This window comes from Rana temporaria, chromosome 3, assembly GCF_905171775.1.
Source record: "Rana temporaria chromosome 3, aRanTem1.1, whole genome shotgun sequence".
NCBI classification, from domain to species: Eukaryota; Metazoa; Chordata; class Amphibia; order Anura; family Ranidae; genus Rana; species Rana temporaria.
This window is the reverse complement of record NC_053491.1, coordinates 121,185,152-121,207,830: the sequence shown is the minus strand read 5'-3', so window position 1 is coordinate 121,207,830 and position 22,679 is coordinate 121,185,152. Positions and strand designations below refer to the sequence as shown.

At 49.9% G+C, this 22,679-nt stretch overlaps 1 protein-coding gene across 1 annotated transcript in view; it reads left to right on the top strand.

Moving 5' to 3' along the window:
• Positions 1–22,679, top strand: part of KIN (Kin17 DNA and RNA binding protein) — a 56,568-nt gene that overhangs the window by 18,502 nt on the left and 15,387 nt on the right. Inside the window, exons 7-10 of the mRNA XM_040343348.1 lie at positions 1,555–1,612; positions 2,180–2,300; positions 13,155–13,205; positions 15,229–15,297. Of these exons, the coding sequence (XP_040199282.1) occupies positions 1,555–1,612; positions 2,180–2,300; positions 13,155–13,205; positions 15,229–15,297 (299 nt within the window). The remainder of the gene's footprint in view (positions 1–1,554; positions 1,613–2,179; positions 2,301–13,154; positions 13,206–15,228; positions 15,298–22,679) is intronic.

Genomic DNA, 22,679 nt, shown 5'->3' with positions numbered 1-22,679 from the left:
CTGCACAGGCGCCGCAATCGGAGGCCACGGAAATCCCTGAGCCTGAACAGCTGTTCGTCAGCTGTAAATTGAGCATGCGCAATGAACACGGCGCTCGCTCCCAATGCTTGGGGCTGGTTATACAGGCCGCTCTGCGCTCGCTCTATACAGCAAGGGGCAGATATGGTTATAAGAGGCCGCATGCTGGCCAATGCTTTATGATGGGCAGTGCTTTTCTAAAAGGTGCGGATGTCATATTGAGCAGTGTCTTGTGTTGAATGTATAACCATACATGCGAGCATTTGAGCAAAGCATCCGCCCCTTTGAGAAAAGCATCATAAAGCACTGGCCATTCCTTTGGGAAAAGCATCCGCCCCTTGCTGTATTGTATAGAGCGAGCGGAGAGTGGCGTTTGTAACCAGCCCCGAGCATTGGGAGCGAGCGCTGTTTTCATTACTCGTGCGCCATCTACAGCTGACGAACAGCTGTTCAGGCTCTGAGATTTTCGTGGCCTTCGACTGCGCAGCACTGTACCTGCCAGTCCAGGCCTGACCCTATCCGATAGAGCAGGGATATGCAATTAGCGGACCTCCAGCTGTTGTAAAACTACAAGTCCCATCATGCCTCTGGGTGTCATGCTTGTGGCTGTCAGAGTCTTGCTATGCCTCATGGGACTTGTAGTTCTGCAACAGCTGGAGGTCCGCTAATTGCATATCCCTGCGATAGAGGAACCATATCATTAGAACACCGGCTCTGTGTACACATAGACACACAGAGCATGGCTCAGTCCCGCACCATCATTGTTTGTGACTGACAGCAGTGGGAGCAAATGGTTCCAGCTGCTGTACGAGCCTCTGAAGAGGTAGAGAGCTGCTGCTCTCATGCATAGCGCTAGATCGGGTTCAGGTAAGTTTAAGTGGGGGCTCAGGGGGAGCTGCACACAGGTTTTTTTTAACTTATTGCAGAGAATGCGTTTAGGTAAAAAATCTTCAGCCTTTAGAACTACCTTTTGGTTGAACTAGATGGACTTGTGTGTATTTTTTTCAACCTGACTATGTATACTTTAACTTTGCAAAGGCAATGTAATCTGCATCCATAGAACAGGAGATGTATAAATATTGCATGTTGTGAAATTTTGAAAGACCAACCTGTTAGGGCTACTACTTAGAGGAGGGATTTAGTCACATTTGTTGCTTCAAATGCTTTGCATTGTCCAAGGTTAGTGTAACACAGTACCCCCTACATTCCTATTGGTCATCAATTTGATGCGTTTCCTCCTTGCCAAAAATGTATGGTAAGCACCTGCCATGCTTATATCCACCCTACCCTTCCAAATGTGTCTTTTGTTTGGGAAATTTCCCTTCCTTTTGATCACCAGGATAGGGAAAATCTCCCCAGGTTATGTTTTATTGTAAACGGTGGATGCTGGGGGTTTTACTCATTCTTCTTTACTAATACACTTCATAGCATGGAATAGAGTCTTACGGTTCTTGTTGCGAGACAAGAATTTTTATTTTTATTTTTTTAACTGTTTTGAAACTGAACTTGGAATTTTTTTTTTTCCTCTTCTTTAAGTTGCATTTAATCTTGGGAAAGCTGCAAGCACATCAGGAGCCACAGCTTCAAAATCCAGGTGAGGTCCATTTTTTCCATTCATAGATAATGCAGGAAGTGTAGGCTTTCAAAAGCTCAGGTACCTGTCCCAGAAGTGACTTGGCATCCTTCCAGTCTTTTTATTTTTATTTTTATTTTATAAAATGAAGTAACCACACAACAGGAGCTCATGGAATTGTGCACAGAGTCAACTGTACATTTTGAGGATGAATTACTCCACAGTGTCTGCAGTTCTGGGGGTCAGCGAGACCTTATTTTTAAAGCTCACGAACTTTGTGTGACAGAGTTTAGGTCCTCTTTAAGCTAAAGCGTTTGTGTTCATTTTGCAGTTTAAAATGAATGTACAATATGGGGCATGGCTGCATAGATTTTAGTCACGTGTGTGTGTGTGTGTGTGTGTGTGTGTGTGTGTGTGTGTGTGTGTGTGTGTGTGTGTGTATATATATTTGATGACATAGGTTCCCAGCTGAAAGTGTGTGTGTGTGTGTGTGTGTGTGTGTGTGTGTGTGTGTGTGTGTGTGTGTGTGTGAAAATATATGTGCCTGCGTATAAATGGCAGTTATTTCAATTTATCTTCTCCATCTAGTTCTCTGTCATCTAATGTGCTGAAATCTGCTACGTCATCTGGAGCAGTCAAGAGAAAAGACCCAGTTCAGGCTCAAGCCAAAGAGAAGAAAAAGAGATCTGCCCTTGATGAAATAATGGAGGTGGGAATTGTTCAGTCATGTTAGTCTGTAAACGTTTCTAATTGACTATCGGATAAATTTGTTCTGTGTAGGATAGATGTGCTGCTTTTCTTTTCTTTATTTTTTTTAGAAGAACATTGCACATAAAGAAACTTGCCAATACATTTATTTAACCACTTGCCGACCTCCTCATGTACATATACGTCAGCAGAATGGCACGGACAGGCACATTTACGTACCTGTACGTGCTCTGCTTGACGTGGGTCGGGGGTCCGATCTGGACCCCCCCCCGGTACATGCGGCGGTCGGGTTCCCTCGGGGAGCGATCCGGGACGACGGCGCGGCTAATAGTTTATAGCCGCCCCGTCGCGATCGCTCCCCGGAGCTGAAGAACGGGGAGAGCCGTATGTAAACACTGCTTCCCCGTGCTTCACTGTGGCGGCGTATCGATCGAGTGATCCCTTTTATAGGGAGACTTGATCGATGTCAGTCCTACAGCCACACCCCCCTACAGTTGTAAACACACACTAGGTGAACCCTAAATGTTACAGCGCCCCCTGTGTTTAACTCCCAAACTGCAACTGTAATTTTCACAATAAAGAACGCAATTTAAATGCATTTTTTGCTGTGAAAATGACAATGGTCCCAAAAATGTGTAAAAATTGTCCGAAGTGTCCGCCATAATGTCGCAGTCACGAAAAAAATCGCTGATCGCCGCCATTAGTAATAAAAAAAAATAAAAATGCAATAAAACTATCCCCTATTTTGTAAACGCTATAAATTTTGCGCAAACCAACCGATAAACGATTATTGCGATTTTTTTTTTTTTTTTTTTTTTTTTTACCAAAAATAGGTAGAAGAATACGTATCGGCCTAAACTGAGAAAAAAAAATTATATGTTTTTGGGGGATATTTATTATAGCAAAAAGTAAAAAATATTGCATTTTTTTAAAATTGTCGCTTTATTTTTGTTTATAGCGCAAAAACTAAAAACCGCAGATGTGATCAAATACCACCAAAAGAAAGCTCTATTTGTGGGGAAAAAAGGACGCCAATTTTGTTTGGGAGCCACGTCGCACGACCGCGCAATTGTCTGTTAAAGCGACGCAGTCCCGAACTGTAAACACCTTGGGTCTTTAGTAGAGGTCGACCGATATATCGGTCGGCCGATATTTGGCCGTTTTTATGAAATCGGCATCGGCCGATTTATTGTGAAAAAATCGGCCGATTGGCGGCATTCGCGGCTATTACAATAAACGGCATGCCAGTACTACATAGTTAGTCAGGTTGAAAAAAGACACAAGTCCATCCAGTTCAACCACAAAAAACAAAATAAAAAAACACAGTAAAATCCTATACACCCAACTTCATACCCACAGTTGATCCAGAGGAAGGCAAAAAACCCCAGCGGAGCATGATCCAATTTGCTACAGCAGGGGAAAAAATTCCTTCCTGATCCCCCGAGAGGCAATCGGATTTACCCTGGATCAACTTTACCTACAAATCTTAGTACTCAGTTATATTCTGTACATTTAGGAAAGAATCCAGACCTTTCTTAAAGCAATCTACTGATCTGGCCAGAACCACCTCTGGAGGGAGTCTGTTCCACATTTTCACAGCTCTTACTGTGAAAAAACCTTTCCGTATTTGGAGGTGAAATCTCTTTTCCTCTAGACGTAAAGAGTGCCCCCTTGTCCTCAGTGATGACCGTAAAGTGAATAACTCAACACCAAGTTCACTGTATGGACCTCTTATATATTTGTACATGTTGATCATATCCCCCCTTATTCTCCTCTTCTCAAGAGTGAATAAATCTAGTTCCTCTAATCTTTCCTCATAGCTGAGCTCCTCCATGCCTCTTATCAATTTGGTTGCTCTTCTCTGCACTTTCTCCAGTTCTCCTATATCCTTTTTGAGAACTGGTGCCCAAAACTGAACTGCATATTCCAGATGAGGTCTTACTAATGATTTGTACAGGGGCAAAATTATATCTCTGTCTCTGGAGTCCATACCTCTCTTAATACAAGAAAGGACTTTGCTCGCTTTGGAAACCGCAGCTTGGCATTGCATGCCATTATTGAGCTTATGATCAACTAAAACCCCCAGATCTTTCTCCACTACAGACCCCCCCAGTTGTACTCCCCCTAGTATGTATGATGCATGCATATTCTTAGCCCCCAAGTGCATAACTTTACATTTATCTACATTAAACCTCATCTGCCACTTAGTCGCCCAATCAGACAGAGCATTGAGGTCGGCTTGTAAATTGGAGACATCCTGTAAGGACGTTATTCCACTGCATAGCTTGGTGTCATCTGCAAAGACAGAAATGTTACTTTTGATCTCAGACCCAATATCATTTATAAATATATTGAAAAGTAAGGGTCCCAGCACTGAACCTTGGGGTACACCACTGATAACCTTGGACCATTCAGAGTAAGACTCATTAACCACGACTCTCTGAATTCTGTCTTTCAGCCAGTTTTCTATCCATTTACAAACTGATATATCCAATCCTGTAGACCTTACCTTACACATGAGCTGTGTGTGCGGAACTGTATCGAACGCTTTTGCAAAATCCAAATATATCACGTCCACAGCCACGCCTCTGTCCAGGGTTTTACTTACCTCTTCATAAAAGGAAATCAGGTTTGTCTGACAACTTCTGTCTTTCATGAATCCATGTTGACTGCTGCTTAAATAGTTTTTTTCCAGCAAGAACTCATCCATGTGGTCTTTTATTAAACGTTCCAGTATCTTCCCAACTATAGAAGTTAAACTAACAGGTCTATAGTTACTTGGTAAAGACTTTGTTCCCTTTTTAAATATGGGCACCACATTGGCCCTGCGCCAATCCAGTGGTACTATTCCTGTCTTTAATGAGTCCCTAAATATTAGATACAGTGGCTTTGAAATGACAGAGCTCAACTCACCTAGGATCCGTGGATGGATGCCATCAGGTCCAGGTGCTTTATCCACCTTTATTCTGTCTAAATATTTCTGGACCATATCACTTTTGAGCCATTGTGGATTTGGGGCTGTGTCACTCCCACCCCCATTTTGGACATGAGCTCCCCCATGCTCCATTGTATACACAGAGCTGAAGAAAACATTTAATAAATTTGCCTTCTCTTTGTCCCCAGTCACCCACTCTAGATTATTTTGTAAGGGGCCTACATGCTCAGACTTCACCTTTTTACTATTAATATATTTAAAGAATTTTTTGGGGTTTGTCCTACTATCTTTTGCAATCTGTCGTTCGTTTTGAATTTTTGCATCCTTGATTTCCTTTTTGCATATCCTGTTATATTCTTTGTAACATTTAAACAACACTAGTGTTCCTTCATTTTTATATTTTTTAAAAGCTACTTTCTTATTGTTTATAGCTTTTTTAACTTTGACCGTGAGCCACATAGGTTTTATTTTTAGCCTTTTAAACTTATTGCCCATGGGAACATACTTTGCAGTGAGGTTCCACACAGTCTTTTTGAAGACAAGTGCTCTAGCAGCGTGTGTCCCTGAATCCTCCATCCGCACGCCCACTATTGAAGTAAAGGAAAGATTTTACTGGCCTTGCATCGTAGCGCCCCGCCCCCTCCCTTGGCGCGCTGTATTGCATAAACAATCACAAGCTAAGGAGAGATTTCACTGGCATTCATCGTAACGCCCCGCCCCTCCCTCCCGCTCGCTGTATTAGATACTTGTAAAGTGCCAATAATTGTTTCTCTAATACAGCACGCCGAGGGAGGGGGCGGGGCGGTACGATGAATGCCAGTGAAATCTCTCCCTAGCTTCTCTATAGTGGCCGTGCGGGTGAATGAATCAAAAATACATTGCTTCAAGAGCACTGATCAGTACTGCAAGTCAGGTGGCAGAGAAACAATCATTGGCCCTTTACAAGTATCTGCCACCTGACTTGCAGCACTGATCAGTGCTCTTGAAGCAATGTATTCTTGATTCATACACCCGCACGGCCACTATAGAGAAGCTAAGGAGAGATTTCACTGGCATTCATCGTACCGCCCCGCCCCCTCCCTCGGCATCCTGTAATAGAGAAAAAATCAGCTTCCACCTGACATGGTAACTCCCCCCAGCAGGAGATCGTGGACAGCACTAGCTCTGTCTTCCTTTCCTGCTGAGGGGGAGCCTGCTGGCTGCTTCTATTACACTTGTTCAATGATTTGCTGGTCATCTCATCTGCATGAACCTAGCCTATCAGGTGCATGCAGATAGATACCTGCAGACTTAATTGTATGTCTTTTTAAAGTGAAATCTGGCTGAGGCTGGCATTGAGAAAATGGATGAGGATGACTCTGGGTGTATATCAGAGTTACATTGTGGAGATCCTCTTCACAATGTAACTCTCAACCTCATTCATTTTCATAATGCATTGCAAATCAATCATCTTCATTGCCACAACGCAGCACCACCCATCCCATCCCCCACCACAATGCAGCACCCCCCCCCCCCCCCCCCCACAATGCAGCACCACCCATCCCCCCCCCACAACGCAGCACCACCCATCCCCCCCCCCCACAACGCAGCACCACCCATCCCCCCCCCCCACAACGCAGCACCACCCATCCCCCCCCCCCACAACGCAGCACCACCCATCCCCCACCACAACGCAGCACCACCCATCCCTCTGCACAACGCAGCACCACCCATCCCTCTGCACAACGCAGCACCACCCATCCCTCTCCACAACGCAGCACCACCCATCCCTCTCCACAACGCAGCACCACCCATCCCTCCCCACAACGCGGCACCACCCATCCCTCCCCACAACGCGGCACCACCCATCCCTCCCCACAACGCGGCACCACCCATCCCTCCCCACAACGCGGCACCACCCATCCCTCCCCACAACGCAGCACCACCCATCCCTCCCCACAACGCAGCACCACCCGCGCCTAGCAAAAAATAAAAATATCGGCCCAAAATATCGGCCCAAAATATCGGCCGCAAAAATCGGCATTATATATCGGCCATCGGCCGCCCTGATTTCTAAACATCGGCATCGGCCATAGAAAAACCCATATCGGCCGACCTCTAGTCTTTAGGCAGCATATTGGTCTGGGGCTTAAGTGGTTAAAGTATTACTAAACCCAGGACCCTGCATTCACTATATCTGGTCTCCCACAGTACACAGAACATGGAAATGCAATAGTTTTAGTAAAGTTTTAGCACCCCCCCCCCCCCCACCACAACGCAGCACCACCCATCCCCCCCACCACAACGCAGCACCACCCATCCCTCTGCACAACGCAGCACCACCCATCCCTCTGCACAACGCAGCACCACCCATCCCTCTGCACAACGCAGCACCACCCATCCCTCTGCACAACGCAGCACCACCCATCCCTCTGCACAACGCAGCACCACCCATCCCTCTGCACAACGCAGCACCACCCATCCCTCTGCACAACGCAGCACCACCCATCCCTCTGCACAACGCAGCACCACCCATCCCTCTGCACAACGCAGCACCACCCATCCCCCTGCACAACGCAGCACCACCCATCCCCCTGCACAACGCAGCACCACCCACCCCCCTGCACAACGCAGCACCACCCATCCCCCTGCACAACGCAGCACCACCCATCCCCCTGCACAACGCAGCACCACCCATCCCCCTGCACAACGCAGCACCACCCATCCCCCTGCACAACGCAGCACCACCCATCCCCCTGCACAACGCAGCACCACCCATCCCCCTGCACAACGCAGCACCACCCATCCCCCTGCACAACGCAGCACCACCCATCCCCCTGCACAACGCAGCACCACCCATCCCCCTGCACAACGCAGCACCACCCATCCCCCTGCACAACGCAGCACCACCCATCCCCCTGCACAACGCAGCACCACCCATCCCCCTGCACAACGCAGCACCACCCATCCCCCTCCACAACGCAGCACCACCCCCCCCCCCCACAACGCAGCACCACCCCCCCCCACCACAACGCAGCACCACCCCCCCCCCACCACAACGCAGCACCACCCATCCCTCTGCACAACGCAGCACCACCCATCCCTCTGCACAACGCAGCACCACCCATCCCTCTGCCATCCCTCTGCACAACGCAGCACCACCCATCCCTCTGCACAACGCAGCACCACCCATCCCCCCCCCCCCACAACGCAGCACCACCCATCCCCCCACCACAACTCAGCACCACCCATCCCCCCCCCCCACAACGCAGCACCACCCATCCCTCTGCACAACGCAGCACCACCCATCCCTCTGCACAACGCAGCACCACCCATCCCTCTGCACAACGCAGCACCACCCATCCCTCTGCACAACGCAGCACCACCCATCCCTCTGCACAACGCAGCACCACCCATCCCTCTGCACAACGCAGCACCACCCATCCCTCTGCACAACGCAGCACCACCCATCCCTCTGCACAACGCAGCACCACCCATCCCTCTGCACAACGCAGCACCACCCATCCCCCCCCACAACGCAGCACCACCCATCCCCCCCCACAACGCAGCACCACCCATCCCCCCCCACAACGCAGCACCACCCATCCCCCCACCACAACGCAGCACCACCCATCCCTCTCCACAACGCAGCACCACCCATCCCCCCACCACAACGCAGCACCACCCATCCCTCTCCACAACGCAGCACCACCCATCCCTCTCCACAACGCAGCACCACCCATCCCTCTCCACAACGCAGCACCACCCATCCCTCTCCACAATGCAGCACCACCCATCCCTCTCCACAACGCAGCACCACCCATCCCTCTGCACAACGCAGCACCACCCATCCCTCTGCACAACGCAGCACCACCCATCCCTCTGCACAACGCAGCACCACCCATCCCTCTGCACAACGCAGCACCACCCATCCCTCTGCACAACGCAGCACCACCCATCCCTCTGCACAACGCAGCACCACCCATCCCTCTGCACAACGCAGCACCACCCATCCCTCTGCACAACGCAGCACCACCCATCCCTCTGCACAACGCAGCACCACCCCATCCCTCTGCACAACGCAGCACCACCCATCCCTCTGCACAACGCAGCACCACCCATCCCTCTGCACAACGCAGCACCACCCATCCCTCTGCACAACGCAGCACCACCCATCCCTCTGCACAACGCAGCACCACCCATCCCTCTGCACAACGCAGCACCACCCATCCCTCTGCACAACGCAGCACCACCCATCCCTCTGCACAACGCAGCACCACCCATCCCTCTGCACAACGCAGCACCCCCCCCCCCCCACAACGCAGCACCACCCATCCCTCTGCACAACGCAGCACCACCCATCCCTCTCCACAACGCAGCACCACCCCCCCCCACAACGCAGCACCACCCCCCCACAACGCAGCACCCCCCCCCCCCACAACGCAGCACCACCCACCCCCCCCCCCCCACAACGCAGCACCACCCATCCCTCTGCACAACGCAGCACCACCCATCCCTCTGCACAACGCAGCACCACCCATCCCTCTGCACAACGCAGCACCACCCATCCCTCTGCACAACGCAGCACCACCCATCCCTCTGCACAACGCAGCACCACCCATCCCCCACCACAACGCAGCACCACCCATCCCCCACCACAACGCAGCACCACCCATCCCCCACCACAACGCAGCACCACCCATCCCCCACCACAACGCAGCACCACCCATCCCCCACCACAACGCAGCACCACCCATCCCCCACCACAACGCAGCACCACCCCCCTCCCACAACGCAGCACCACCCCCCTCCCACAACGCAGCACCACCCCCCTCCCACAACGCAGCACCCCCCCCCCCCCCACAACGCAGCACCACCCCCCCCCCCACAACGCAGCACCACCCATCCCTCTGCACAACGCAGCACCACCCATCCCTCTCCACAACGCAGCACCACCCCCCCCCCACAACGCAGCACCACCCCCCCCCCCACAACGCAGCACCCCCCCCCCCACAACGCAGCACCACCCACCCCCCCCCCCCCCCCACAACGCAGCACCACCCACCCCCCCCCCCCCCCCACAACGCAGCACCACCCACCCCCCTGCACAACGCAGCACCACCCATCCCTCTGCACAACGCAGCACCACCCATCCCTCTGCACAACGCAGCACCACCCATCCCTCTGCACAACGCAGCACCACCCATCCCTCTGCACAACGCAGCACCACCCATCCCCCACCACAACGCAGCACCACCCATCCCCCACCACAACGCAGCACCACCCATCCCTCCCCACAACGCAGCACCACCCATCCCTCCCCACAACGCAGCACCACCCATCCCTCCGCACAACGCAGCACCACCCATCCCTCCGCACAACGCAGCACCACCCATCCCTCCGCACAACGCAGCACCACCCATCCCGCCGCACAACGCAGCACCACCCATCCCTCCGCACAACGCAGCACCACCCATCCCTCCGCACAACGCAGCACCACCCATCCCTCCGCACAACGCAGCACCACCCATCCCTCCGCACAACGCAGCACCACCCATCCCTCCGCACAACGCAGCACCACCCATCCCTCCGCACAACGCAGCACCACCCATCCCTCCGCACAACGCAGCACCACCCATCCCTCCGCACAACGCAGCACCACCCATCCCTCCGCACAACGCAGCACCACCCATCCCTCCGCACAACGCAGCACCACCCATCCCTCCGCACAACGCAGCACCACCCATCCCTCTCCACAACGCAGCACCACCCATCCCTCTCCACAACGCAGCACCACCCATCCCTCCCCACAACGCAGCACCACCCATCCCTCCCCACAACGCAGCACCACCCGCGCCTAGCAAAAAATAAAAAAATCGGCCCAAAATATCGGCCGCAAAAATCGGCATTATATATCGGCCGCCCTGATTTCTAAACATCGGCATCGGCCATAGAAAAACCCATATCGGTCGACCTCTAGTCTTTAGGCAGCATATTGGTCCGGGGCTTAAGTGGTTAAAGTATTACTAAACCCAGGACCCTGCATTCACTATATCTGGTCTCCCACAGTACACAGAACATGGAAATGCAATAGTTTTAGTAAATTCAATATATAGCAGTGACTTCTATCAGTGTCTGGTTAAAGCTTCTGAGATTGTGGATTTGGTGTTTTCATGAGTTGTAAGCCATAATCGTCACAATTATGAAAAATCACGGCTTGAACTATCTTGCTTTGCATGTAGTGAGTCTCTCTCATATTAGTTTCACCTTTTAACCACTTAAGCCCCGGACCTTTAGGCAGCTAAATCCCCAGGCCAGGTTTTGCGATTCGGCACTGCGTCGCTTTAACAGACAATTGCGTGGTCGTGCGACGTGGCTCCCAAACAAAATTGACGTCCTTTTTTTTCCCCCACAAATAGAGCTTTCTTTTGGTGGTATTTGATCACCTCTGCGGTTTTTATTTTTTGCGCTATAAACAAAAATAGATCGACAATTTTGAAAAAAATTCAATATTTTTTACTTTTTGCTATAATAAATATCCCCCAAAAACATATATAAAAATTTTTTTCCCTCAGTTTAGGCCGATACGTATTCTACCTATTTTTGGTAAAAAAAAAATCGCAATAAGCGTTTATTGATTGGTTTGCGCAAAATTTATAGCGTTTACAAAATAGGGGATAGTTTTATTGCAGTTTTATTATATATATTTTTTTTTTTTACTACTAATGGTGGCGATCAGCGATTTTTTTTTTTTTTTTTTTTTTTTTTTTTTTTGTTTTTTTGTGACTGCGACATTATGGCCAACACTTCGGACAATTTTGACACATTTTTGGGACCATTGTCATTTTCACAGCAAAAAATGCATTTAAATTGCATTGTTTATTGTGAAAATGACAGTTGCAGTTTGGGAGTTAACCACAGGGGGCGCTGAAGGAGTTATGTTTCTCCTAGTGTGTGTTTAAAACTGTAGGGGGGTGTGGCTGTAGGTCTGACGTCATCGATCGTGTCTCCCTATAAAAGGGATCACACGATCGATGCAGCCGCCACAGTGAAGCACAGGGAAGCCGTGTTTACATACGGCTCTCCCCGTTCTTCAGCTCCGGGGAGCGATTGCGAGGGGGCGGCTAGAAACGAGTAGCCGCGCCCTCATCCCGGATCGCTCCCTGAGGCTTACCGACCGCCGCATGTACCGGGGGGGGGGGGGGAGGGGCTCCCGATCAGACTCCCGACCCACGGAACGGCAGTGACGTGCGGGCACGTCGTTCTGCCTGCCCGTGCCATTTTGCCGACGTATATGTACATGCTGCGGCCGTTAAGCGGTTAAGTTGCATTAGTGAAATAAATGAACTTTTGCACCATATTCAAATTTCTCAGCATTATAGGACAGTCAGAGCAGAATGAAAACTCCCCCTACAAGCTTATAAAAGGTAAACCTATCCTTTAAAAGCAAACGGAGTAAGTTGCCTGTACAGAATGTCTGACTAGTGAGACGGAGGAGCAGCACAAGGTTCCAATCGGTTCATGTGCTGATAGGAAGCATATTAATAGAAGGAGAAAGCAGAGTGACAGAGAGATGAGCTCATCATTGTTCTTATTCACTTGTCACTGTTTAGTCGCAGGCTAGGGCATGTTCAGGACAACCTGGGCTCAGAGGATGCAAGTTGAATGATGCAGGCTATCGGACTAAGAACACCCAATGCCAGAAAAAACAAACTGCATCAAATCTCTGGACTGAAGGTGGATGTTGCAGCCAAATCTATATATTTTTTTTTTTTAACTGGCCATTTGTTTCTAGCTCCTGACTTGATCAGTATATTTTACAATACATCATAACACTGCATTATAGGTTGAACTGGGTGGGCTTGTCTTTTTTTTTTTTTTTTTTGCCTTATAAGTTATTTACAATTTTTTTTTTTTTTTTTTTCTTTTTGTTTTTTATAGATGGAAGAGCAGAAAAAGAAGACGGAAAGAATGGACTTTTGGTTGCAACCTGTGAGTAAAATGTAAAGAGGCAAATTCAACAATAGATGTTCAATTAAAAATAAATGTACCAAAGTTTAATGGAGAAAACAATCACGTCAACAGGTTCCCTGGTTCTGTAGAATGTTTAAAAATAGTTAATTATAATTTTTTTAGGGAAAAAATAGGAATTTGTAGGTCCGTGTTTATTACATAATCATACTAAGAGCTGGTTCACACAGGGGCAGCACGACTTCAGAGGTGACTTGCAAAATTATTTTTATTGAAGTCCATGCAAGTCGTCCCAAAGTAGTACAGGAACCTTTCTAAGTCGGAGTGACTTGAGTCGCTCCTATTAGAATGGTTCCATTGTAAAGAACGGTCGCGACTTGTCAGGCGGCTAAGTCGCCCCTGTGTGAACTGGCTCTAAAAGAGTTGGGGTAGATCCCCATAATAGAAACATCACCAAGTGTGCTAGCGTGATCCAACCGTTCAGTAACCCCATGCACCTTCCTTTTTGATTTCTAAATTACGCAACGTGTCAATACCAAAAACATGTTCAAACCGATAAAAAAAACAAGGAAACAAAGGAAGGTGCTAATTCCCAATGCGTTTCGCTGTGTGAGCTTTTTCAGGGAATCGGGGGTTACAGAAAGAAAAACTAATAACAAAAAATGTCCCAAAAAGAGCAATGTTTCATACACTGGTGGGGACAACCAGGGATCGAATACAGAGGGGAAGGTGGTAAACAAACCAGTGGGAGGCAACACAAGGGGCAAGCATAGACCATCATTCCCGTAAACTGATAGAAAATCTTGATAGAACAAAGCACAAGAAGCAGTCTTCTCATACACACATAATCAGCACTTGTCTTGATCAACATCCAAAAATGCATGTGTTCCTCACGCCAGCTGATTCTACCCTGACTCTTTTAATATGATTATGTAATAAAAACTTGTGATTTTAATTGATGGTTTTTGTGTAATTTTTTTTAATCTGATGGTTGATTTTGTTGGCACCTAAAAAGTTCCATTCAGTCCTCCTTTTTGTTTTTTACAGTCTTACATTTGGGGATGTGGTGCTGAGGAATTCTATTGTTTCCAATTAGGGAAATACTGTCAGTGTGAGAGTGTCTCTACAAAAGACCCCATCCAACCCACTTATACTTGCCTTGCATGCGCTCCCCTGCTACTCCTTCCTCTGTCGCAGCCAGTGACAATACCTGCTGCTTCTGGGTATGAGAGAACATGGGACCTCCTCGCCTCTGACATTGCTTGGGTCTAGCAGCCAATCTTGGCCCAAGCAATGTCACAAGACCTGAGGGATTCAAATGACCCCTAACCCTGGCTGTAGATGTCCGTATTATTTTTTTACTGCCAGCTTTGACAGATGAAACGTCTATGGAGCACTGGAGAGGTGAAACTATGGGACCAAGGGAGCCCTTTGCAGAGACGCTGTCTGCATAGGCAACATGTGACTCGCTCCTCCATTTCTACTTGTGTTTTTTGGTCTTATTTGAGAGAGAAATTTAGGTTTATACATCAGGTCCCTGAAGTCCTTCAGACAAGAATGTTGAAGTAGTGGATTGAACTGCATGGGCAAAGCACATGTTCACTTTAAAGGCCAGCTATCACAAAATATTGATGACTATATTCAGACAACACGTGTAATGATGGTATTCAGTATATTTTTTTACTTTTCTTTAAATTTGTATTAACAGTGACGGGGTTTGAGCAGTTGCAGTTCTTTCAGGATTAAGTTATGAGAATGGAAAGGTATGTGTGCCAAGCTCCCCTCGTGTAGTGTAATACTTTGTTCCAACCCCTGTGACTGTTACTTTTGCTGATCAGCTTGGTCTGCATAAAAACATGATAAAAAAGAGAAAACGTATAAAGATACATGAGCGAAAAAAGTATTAATATGCAGAATACTGTCATTACATGTAATAGCTGCAAACAAATATCGGAATGATAGTGGTCCTGTAAAGTCTCACACTTGAAATGGGTAATTTGGTAATGCTATGTATGAAGGTTTAACCTTGTCCTTTATTTTTAAGGAAATTGTTGTAAAAATTGTAACAAAGAAGTTGGGTGACCGCTATTACAAGAAAAAAGCAGTAGTAAAGGTAAATATTTGTTTACTCTTTGATGTGCCTTTTTGAATATGTCCTCGACCATATCACACGAGGGAAACCTGTTTAGTGGTTGCATTTATGCTCGCCTCCATTGATTCTGATTTCAAACTGCTCTGATCTTTACCGACATAAAGGGCTCTTTCACACTAACGGATCCGTGAGGATCCGTTCCGTAAAGATCCGCTTGCTCAGCGGGGATTGCTCCGTTGATCCCCGTTGAGTCGGCAAATGACAGGGCGGTCCCCGCACACTGTGCAGGGACCGCCCTGTCAGATCTCCGCTCTCCTCTATGGGGGAATCGGGTGAACACGGACCGTCTGTCCGTGTTAATCCGATCCTCAGACGGATGTAAAAATAGGATTTTCCTCCGTCTGCAGAATCGGACCATAGCGGGGACCGATGAGATCGGGTGTCAGTGGATGTTCACCCGCTATCCCATAGGGATACATGTATGTCTGTCTGTATTTTATCCGAAAACGGATGGATGAAATACAGACATACTGTCCGCATGTGTGAAAGAGCCCAAAGGGGTAACTTACTGAAACTGGAGTGTGCAAAATCTAGTGCAGCTCTTCATAGAAACCAATTGACTTCCCTTTTTTTTTTTTTAACAAGCTGAAGTTAGAAACTGGCTACCATGCACAGCTGCACCAGATTCTGCAGTTTTAGTAAATCAACCACACAGTTTTCTCTTTCGTTCATAGACGGACACAGCCTTCATTGACCTTAGGGTTATGCTTCTTCCTACCAGGAGATTTAGGCAGAATTCTACAGCACTTAAGGTGTTAAAAACTTTCCTTCATGCCGCTCCTCCCAGGGGGCGTGGCTCCCCCAGGCATAACCCCCACTCTGCTCTAGCAGCTTCAGTTTGTTTCTGCCTAACCGTCAGGAGAGTCGGGCTCTCTCTGGAGTCCTGGACTCTGGAGTTTTTCTTGCAATTTTCTTGGGATTTTTCTTGCGATTTTTCTCGCTTTTTATTATTTTGTTCCTGCATTTTTGAATCCTGCGATTCTTCTATCAACAGCCGACTGGGTGACAGGCTGGGTCCTCGGCCCTTGTAGTCCCCCCAGGTTCGGCCTTCGAGCGTGTGCCGGCCCTCAGCTCAGCTTTGGGACGTCCACGACAGGCCCCTTTGCTCCAGGGGCGGCTGGGGAACTTCGGTTCTAGGGCACACATATGACCGGTCTTTATGGCCTTGTCACAGTGTGTCTGGCCGACAGCCATGCCGTTTAGCGGACGTTGGTTCTGTCTGGGATACCTCCAGCCGGTAGTCGCAGGACAGGTAAGTAGTGACCCTTGCTCAGGTAAGTGGTCTGGCTGGAATTTTCCCTGGGGAGGTCGACTGAGGGTTCGCCCTGCTTTCCTCTCTCCCTTATTCCTCTCCTTCCTTCCCTTTTGGGTAGCGGCTGTGAGGGTTTTTTTTTCTGGGGTCTCTTTATTATCACCGGGGCCTGTGTGTTAGCTGGGGCTGTGTGTGTTCACTGCAGGGGGCTGTAGTGTTCTCTGCGGGACTTGTGTGCTGTTTTACTATGCTGCTGTGGCTGCTGGCTGTCTGTTTTAAAAAAAAAAAATTTTTTTTTGAAAAGTGCGCCACGGCAGCCATTTTGCCGTAGTCGCGCCTTGTATATCTCGGCGGCCATTTTCTTGTGGTCCTTGGCAGTTTTTTTGCATTACGGCGGCCATTTTTAATTTTCGTTTGTCCTCGTGTGTCCGTTTTAGCGCTCGGAGAGACCGCGAATCTCTCCGTGGGGACTGTCAGCAGCGCAGCCGGCTTCTCAGCACATCATCAGGCTCCTCTCAGCGCGATGCACCAGGCGGGGTGGTGAGTTCCCTGGGGGCCCTCATGCTCAGAATAGAGCTAGAACAGCCGGGAGGTGACCGTGGGTGGTTCTCTGCTTAGCAGTTTGGGTAACTCGGTGGTGGGATGCCCTGGAGCCTGTACTAGGTACTATCCTCCCCACTAAGGCCTGAGTTAACCCTTGATGCCCCTCCCCCTGCCACTTCTGTTGAGGGAGTGTTATTTCTGAAGCAGCTAGTGCCTGGTTGGGGGGTAAAAAAGCGCCCCCTCCCTGAGCCTGCTTCGGGGGATGCCGCTGACATTAGACTATGCCCGGCTATTGCGTCTGGTTCTGTGGTGTCAGTGGATGCGGTATATAAAAACCCACGCGACCAAGGAATTTGTTGGAGCTCTTATTTTCTGCGGTTAGAGCTTATAGCTCAGTAACTAGACGGTTTGTGGTTTTGGCGGAGGTACCAGTGGTACCGGTCCCTTCTGGGTTCCGCAAAAACGCAGCGCACTGCAACTGTGTTCCTTATTTGGACTTTTTATGTTACACCGCAGTGTGTATATATATATATATATATATATATATATATATATATATATATATATTTTTTTTTGCAGTCCCTGAATGCTTTGTGACCCCTTTGTAAGTAGGTGGGTCTCTCCTCCTGTGGACCCTCCGGTGTCCGGATGGAGCAAAGCCGCCACGTTGCCCGTGGAAGGGGCTCCTGCCTGTGGGTACCCCGCTGAGACCGGTCTTGACTCGGTCTCTGGTGTCACAGACTCTGACTAGAGGGCTGTAGCTCCTGCTGCAGGAGCTGGGGGCACAAGATCCTGCTGAGCCCTGTAAGGACCTAGCTGAACGTTTGATTCGGGGTCTGTAGTTCGTCTGTGAGTCGGTCCTGGATGCGCTTCCCTTGCTTTCCAGGGCCTCCGCCTGTGTGGGGGTGTTTGCGCCGCCTCGTGTGGCTTACATGCTGGTCTTCGGACCGATCCTCAAAGGGTCCTTGGTGGACTCACCCCTTTAGGGGTGGGCGGCTTTTTGGGCCTCCCGGGTTGGCACCCCTAGGGATGCCACGGGTGGTAAGAGCACGCTGCTTCCTCTGCTAGGAAGGGCAAGGAGCCTCCTCTCCCGAGCGGTTTGTGCGCCCAGCACGGTGGGTATTCTGCAGGGTGCTAAGGCCCCCGCTGCGGGGCTGTGACGCGCCTGGCACCACGTGCCTTACGGGCCTGCGGACGGTATTGCTTCCGCATGTAGGTCTGCCCCCGCCCGTGTCGGGTGGGGGGCTGGCTTTGTGATTTTGCGGCTCGGTTGAGGCCTCTTCTTTCCGACCGTTGGCTTTGCGAGGTTTTCTCGCGGTGCAAGATAGATTTTCTCTCTTGGCTGCCTAACAGATTTTTTCCCTCCATCCTCTGGCTTCCTCCGGTTCGCTGGTTGGTTCTGTCCAGGATCTTCTGATCGGTGGAGTGATGGTGCCAGTTCCCTCGATGGAACGGTCTCAGGGGTAATACTCCAATCTGTTGGTATTCCCCATGGTGGACGGGGTCCGTCCAATCCTGGGCCTCAGGGCCCTCATTTGTTTTTTTGTAAAGTACAAAATTTCAGGATGGGAATTTTTTTCTGGCGTCCTTGGATGTCATGAACGCATACCTGCATGTTCCCATATGCTCTAAGCACCAGAGATTCTGGGCTTTGCGGTCAGGGAGGACCTTTTTCTTTTTGTGGCCCTCCCGCTCGACTTGGTGTCGACACCACAGGTTTTTACCGGGGTGCTCGTCCCGATACTGGCCCGGCTGTGTCAGCGGGGGTTTATCGTGGGGTGTCTGGACGACATTCTCCTACGAGCTTCTGAGAACTCTGCATTTGTGGAGCCGTGTCTATCACGTGTCAGACTCTCCAGGAAGTTTGGCTGGCTTCTGTTTTTGTCCAGAAGTCAGTGTTGGTCCCGTCTGGGACTGGAATTCCTGGGACTAGTCCTGGATTCCACCGGGGCGGGAGTTTTGTTCTCCTAACGGAAAAATTTAAGACTCGGCAATCTGCTGGGCAGCAGTTGTCGACCTAGTGGTGGTCATCTCCGCGATTCTGCTTGAGGGTTCTGGATCTGACGGTGGCCTCTTTCGAGGCGGTTCCGTATGCCCAATTCCACGCCAGGGTGCTACAGGAGGACCTGTTGTCACGTGGGGACTAGCTTCCGTCATCTCTGGATACCAGGTTCGGATGAGTCATCTAGTCCTTGGTGTGGTGGCTGATTTTTTCCGGTGCTTCGGGCCGGGAAGTCGTTTCGGCCAAGCCACTGGACAGTGGTCGCGACGGATGCCAGCCTCTCCGGTTGTGGGAGGGGTTTTTGGGGCACCCAGTCAGCCCTGGGGTGCTGGACTCAGGTGGCGACCCACCTACCAATCATTGTTCTGAATCGAGCTTTGCCTTGCCTTGTGGTCCCTGGATCTACAGGGCCGACCATTCGGGACCCTGTCCGTCAACGCTGTGGCGTACGTCGACCATCAGGGAGGCACACAGAGCTCTGTTGCAGCGACGAGGGTCGCGCACATACTTGGGTGGGCCGAAGGGTCCGTTCCGGCTCTATTGGCCGTGTACATTCCGGGAGTACGGAATTGGCAAGCCGACTCCTAAGTCGGACTGTGCTTGACCACGGAGAGTGGTCTCTCCACCCGTAGGGGTTTTTCAGTATATGTGCCGAAAGTGGGGCACTCCAGGCGTGGTCCTTCTAGTGTCCCGCCTCAACCGGAAGGTGCCATGTTTTTGGCCAGGTCACGGGACCCGTGGGCTGACGCGTCAGGCGCGTTGGTGGCTCCTTGGGGTCGCTATCGCCTGCTTTACACCTTCCCTCCTCGGTAGCTTCTTCCTCGCCTGCTGCGCAGAGTGGAAGCCGAGGGTATTTATCAATCCGGATTGCCCCAGATTGGCCGCGTCGCTCCTGGTACGCGGGCCTGGTGCGTCTGGTGGCTGATGCCCCCTAGCATTTTCCCCTGGGGGTTGATCTTCTGTTACAGGGTCCGATCTTCCACCCTGTTTTTACAGCCACTGGCTTAGCGACGTGGCTGTTGAGAGCCTGGGGCTGGAGGCCCGAGGCCTATTGGGCTCGGTGGTCTCGACCGTGCTGCCAGCACGGTAGTCTACCTCATGTAGGATTTACATCATACGTGGAGGGCCTGCATCTCTGGTGAGGAGATGAAATGGCACCCTCGTACGTACGTACGTACGTACGTGGTATCCAGGATTCTGCTGTTTTTTACAGCAGGGAGTGGATCAGGCTCTCGCCTTACCTACAGTTGGGAATCAGTTTTCTGCTCTGGCTGTTATTTTCAATGAGCCTTGGCGTCGCACTCCTTGGTGCGTACGTCTGTTCTGGGGGTCTGGCATATGGCCCCTCCACTACCCCCATGGGACTTCTATTTAGTCCTTTTGGTTCTTCTGGATGCTCCCTTTGTGGACATTCGGGAGGTTTTTTGTTGACTGTCACGAGACGGGAGCAGGTTTAGCTCAAGTGCTAGAGTACCTGCCCTTCAGGCATTTGACTCTGGGTTCTAGCCCAGGAAGGTCTGCGTTGTCACGTGGCCGTGGCTCGTCGTGGGCATTTCCACTGTGATTTTTTTTCTGGTACCAATTACCTTGATCAGACCAGTGTTTGTCTGAACTGGAGGCCTTGTCTTGCATGGCTCCCTGCTTGGTCATCCATAAGGATGAGGTGGTGCTGCGGCGCAGCCGTCTTTTCTCCCCAAGGTGGTTTCGGCTTTTCACGTTGGTGTGGACATTGTTCTTCCATCCTTATGTCCTTGGCCGAAATGGAGGGAGGTGGCCACTTTTACATCCTCTGGATGTGATTCGGGCCCCACGTATGTACTTATCTGCTACGATTCCGTTCCTGAAGTCGGTCTCACTGTTCGTGTCGCTGGCTGGTTCTACCAGGGGGCCTGGTAGTCTCGTCGGCCACCTTTTTCCGGGGTGGATCCGACGGATTGTGCTTCAGGCCTATGCCCTGAAGGGGCAGGCGCCTCCCTTTTGGGTTACGGCGCATTCGACCAGGGCGACCGGGGCCTCTTGGGCTTTCTGGCATCATGCCTCTGTGTTACAGGGGTGTATGGCAGCGACCTGGTCGTCGTTCCACACTTTTTCTAAGTCTTAAAGGTGGATGTGAGTGCATCTTCTGATGCCTCCTTCGGCCGCAGGGTGTTACAGGCGGCAGTTTACGGTTGGAGTTCCTCCGTTGAGTAACTCTGGTTTTGTTTGGGGTGTAACCTGTTTTTGCTGTGTTATTTTCCCACCCCTCGAATTTTTTTGACACTGCTTGGGGACGTCCCTAAGGTCAATGAAGGCTGTGTCCGTCTATGAACGAAAGAGAAAAAAGGATTTTTGTACTCACCGTAAAATCCATTTCTCTGAGTTCATAGACGGACACAGCACCCACCCCTCCTTGGTTTGTACTGCTTGTTACGAACTGAAGCTGCTAGAGCAGAGTGGGGGTTATGCCTGGGGGAGCCACGCCCCCTGGGAGGAGCGGCATGAAGGAAAGTTTTTAACACCTTAAGTGCTGTAGAATTCTGCCTAAATCTCCTGGTAGGAAGAAGCATAACCCTAAGGTCAATGAAGGCTGTGTCCGTCTATGAACTCAGAGAAATGGATTTTACGGTGAGTACAAAAATCCTTTTTTTTGGTAGAAGAATTTCTTGTCTGGTAGGACTTTTTGTACTGAACCTGGCATATGAGAGTATAAATGATGGACTTCAATAACTGCTCTGTCATTGCAAGTAAATTATATCCGTGTATTTTAATAGTTATATTTAGGGTTACACAGATACCGATTCTAGTACCGAGCATTTGCACGAGTGAAAATGCTCCGATGCTTAATTCGATACCGGTTGTACTGGGCCCGCCGTCCTCGGCGTAGCCAGGGGGGCTGGGCAGCCTCACAGATGACTTGCAAGCACTGATCTCTCTGCATAGCTTTTAAAAAAGCAGCTGACAACTGCTTCTTTTTCTCTCCATCCATGCTTTAGTAAAAAATGTACAGAGATCAGTGCTTGTAACTGCCCCCACTACCTCACTGATCACCCCCGACTGTCCCCCCGACTTGTTCTGTGTGTTCCCCTGGCTCTCCGGGTACTCCTCCGGTCCCCCCCTCATCCCGGATCTGTTAGGATGGAGAGCGGAGTTAAATGTCATTTGCCGGCTCCTTCCTTTTTTAAATGCAGAGTCAGCGATCACTGTATCTGTCCATTCATAAACTGGTTTACGATGCTTCAGTTTACAAATGAACAAGGAGCCTTTTCTCCATTCATCTTTAGTGCAGCTGAGGCTGCAGAGAAAGGGACTATGTCCTCAGTCCCTTTCCCTGTCTCAAAAGGGAGATGTCGGGGGTCTGTTTAGACCCCCAATATCTCACAAAAGCCCCCCCCCCCCCAACAGGGCTGATAAAAAAAAAAAAAAAAAAAAAAAGTTTTTGAATATTTAAAGGTTAAATTTATAAAAATAACACTGACCCAGATATAGGTACTTAAAGTGGTGTCGGTGCAACCCTAGTTATATTTAGTAATTTCCACACTATTTATAAATGTATCCAGCTGTGTAATT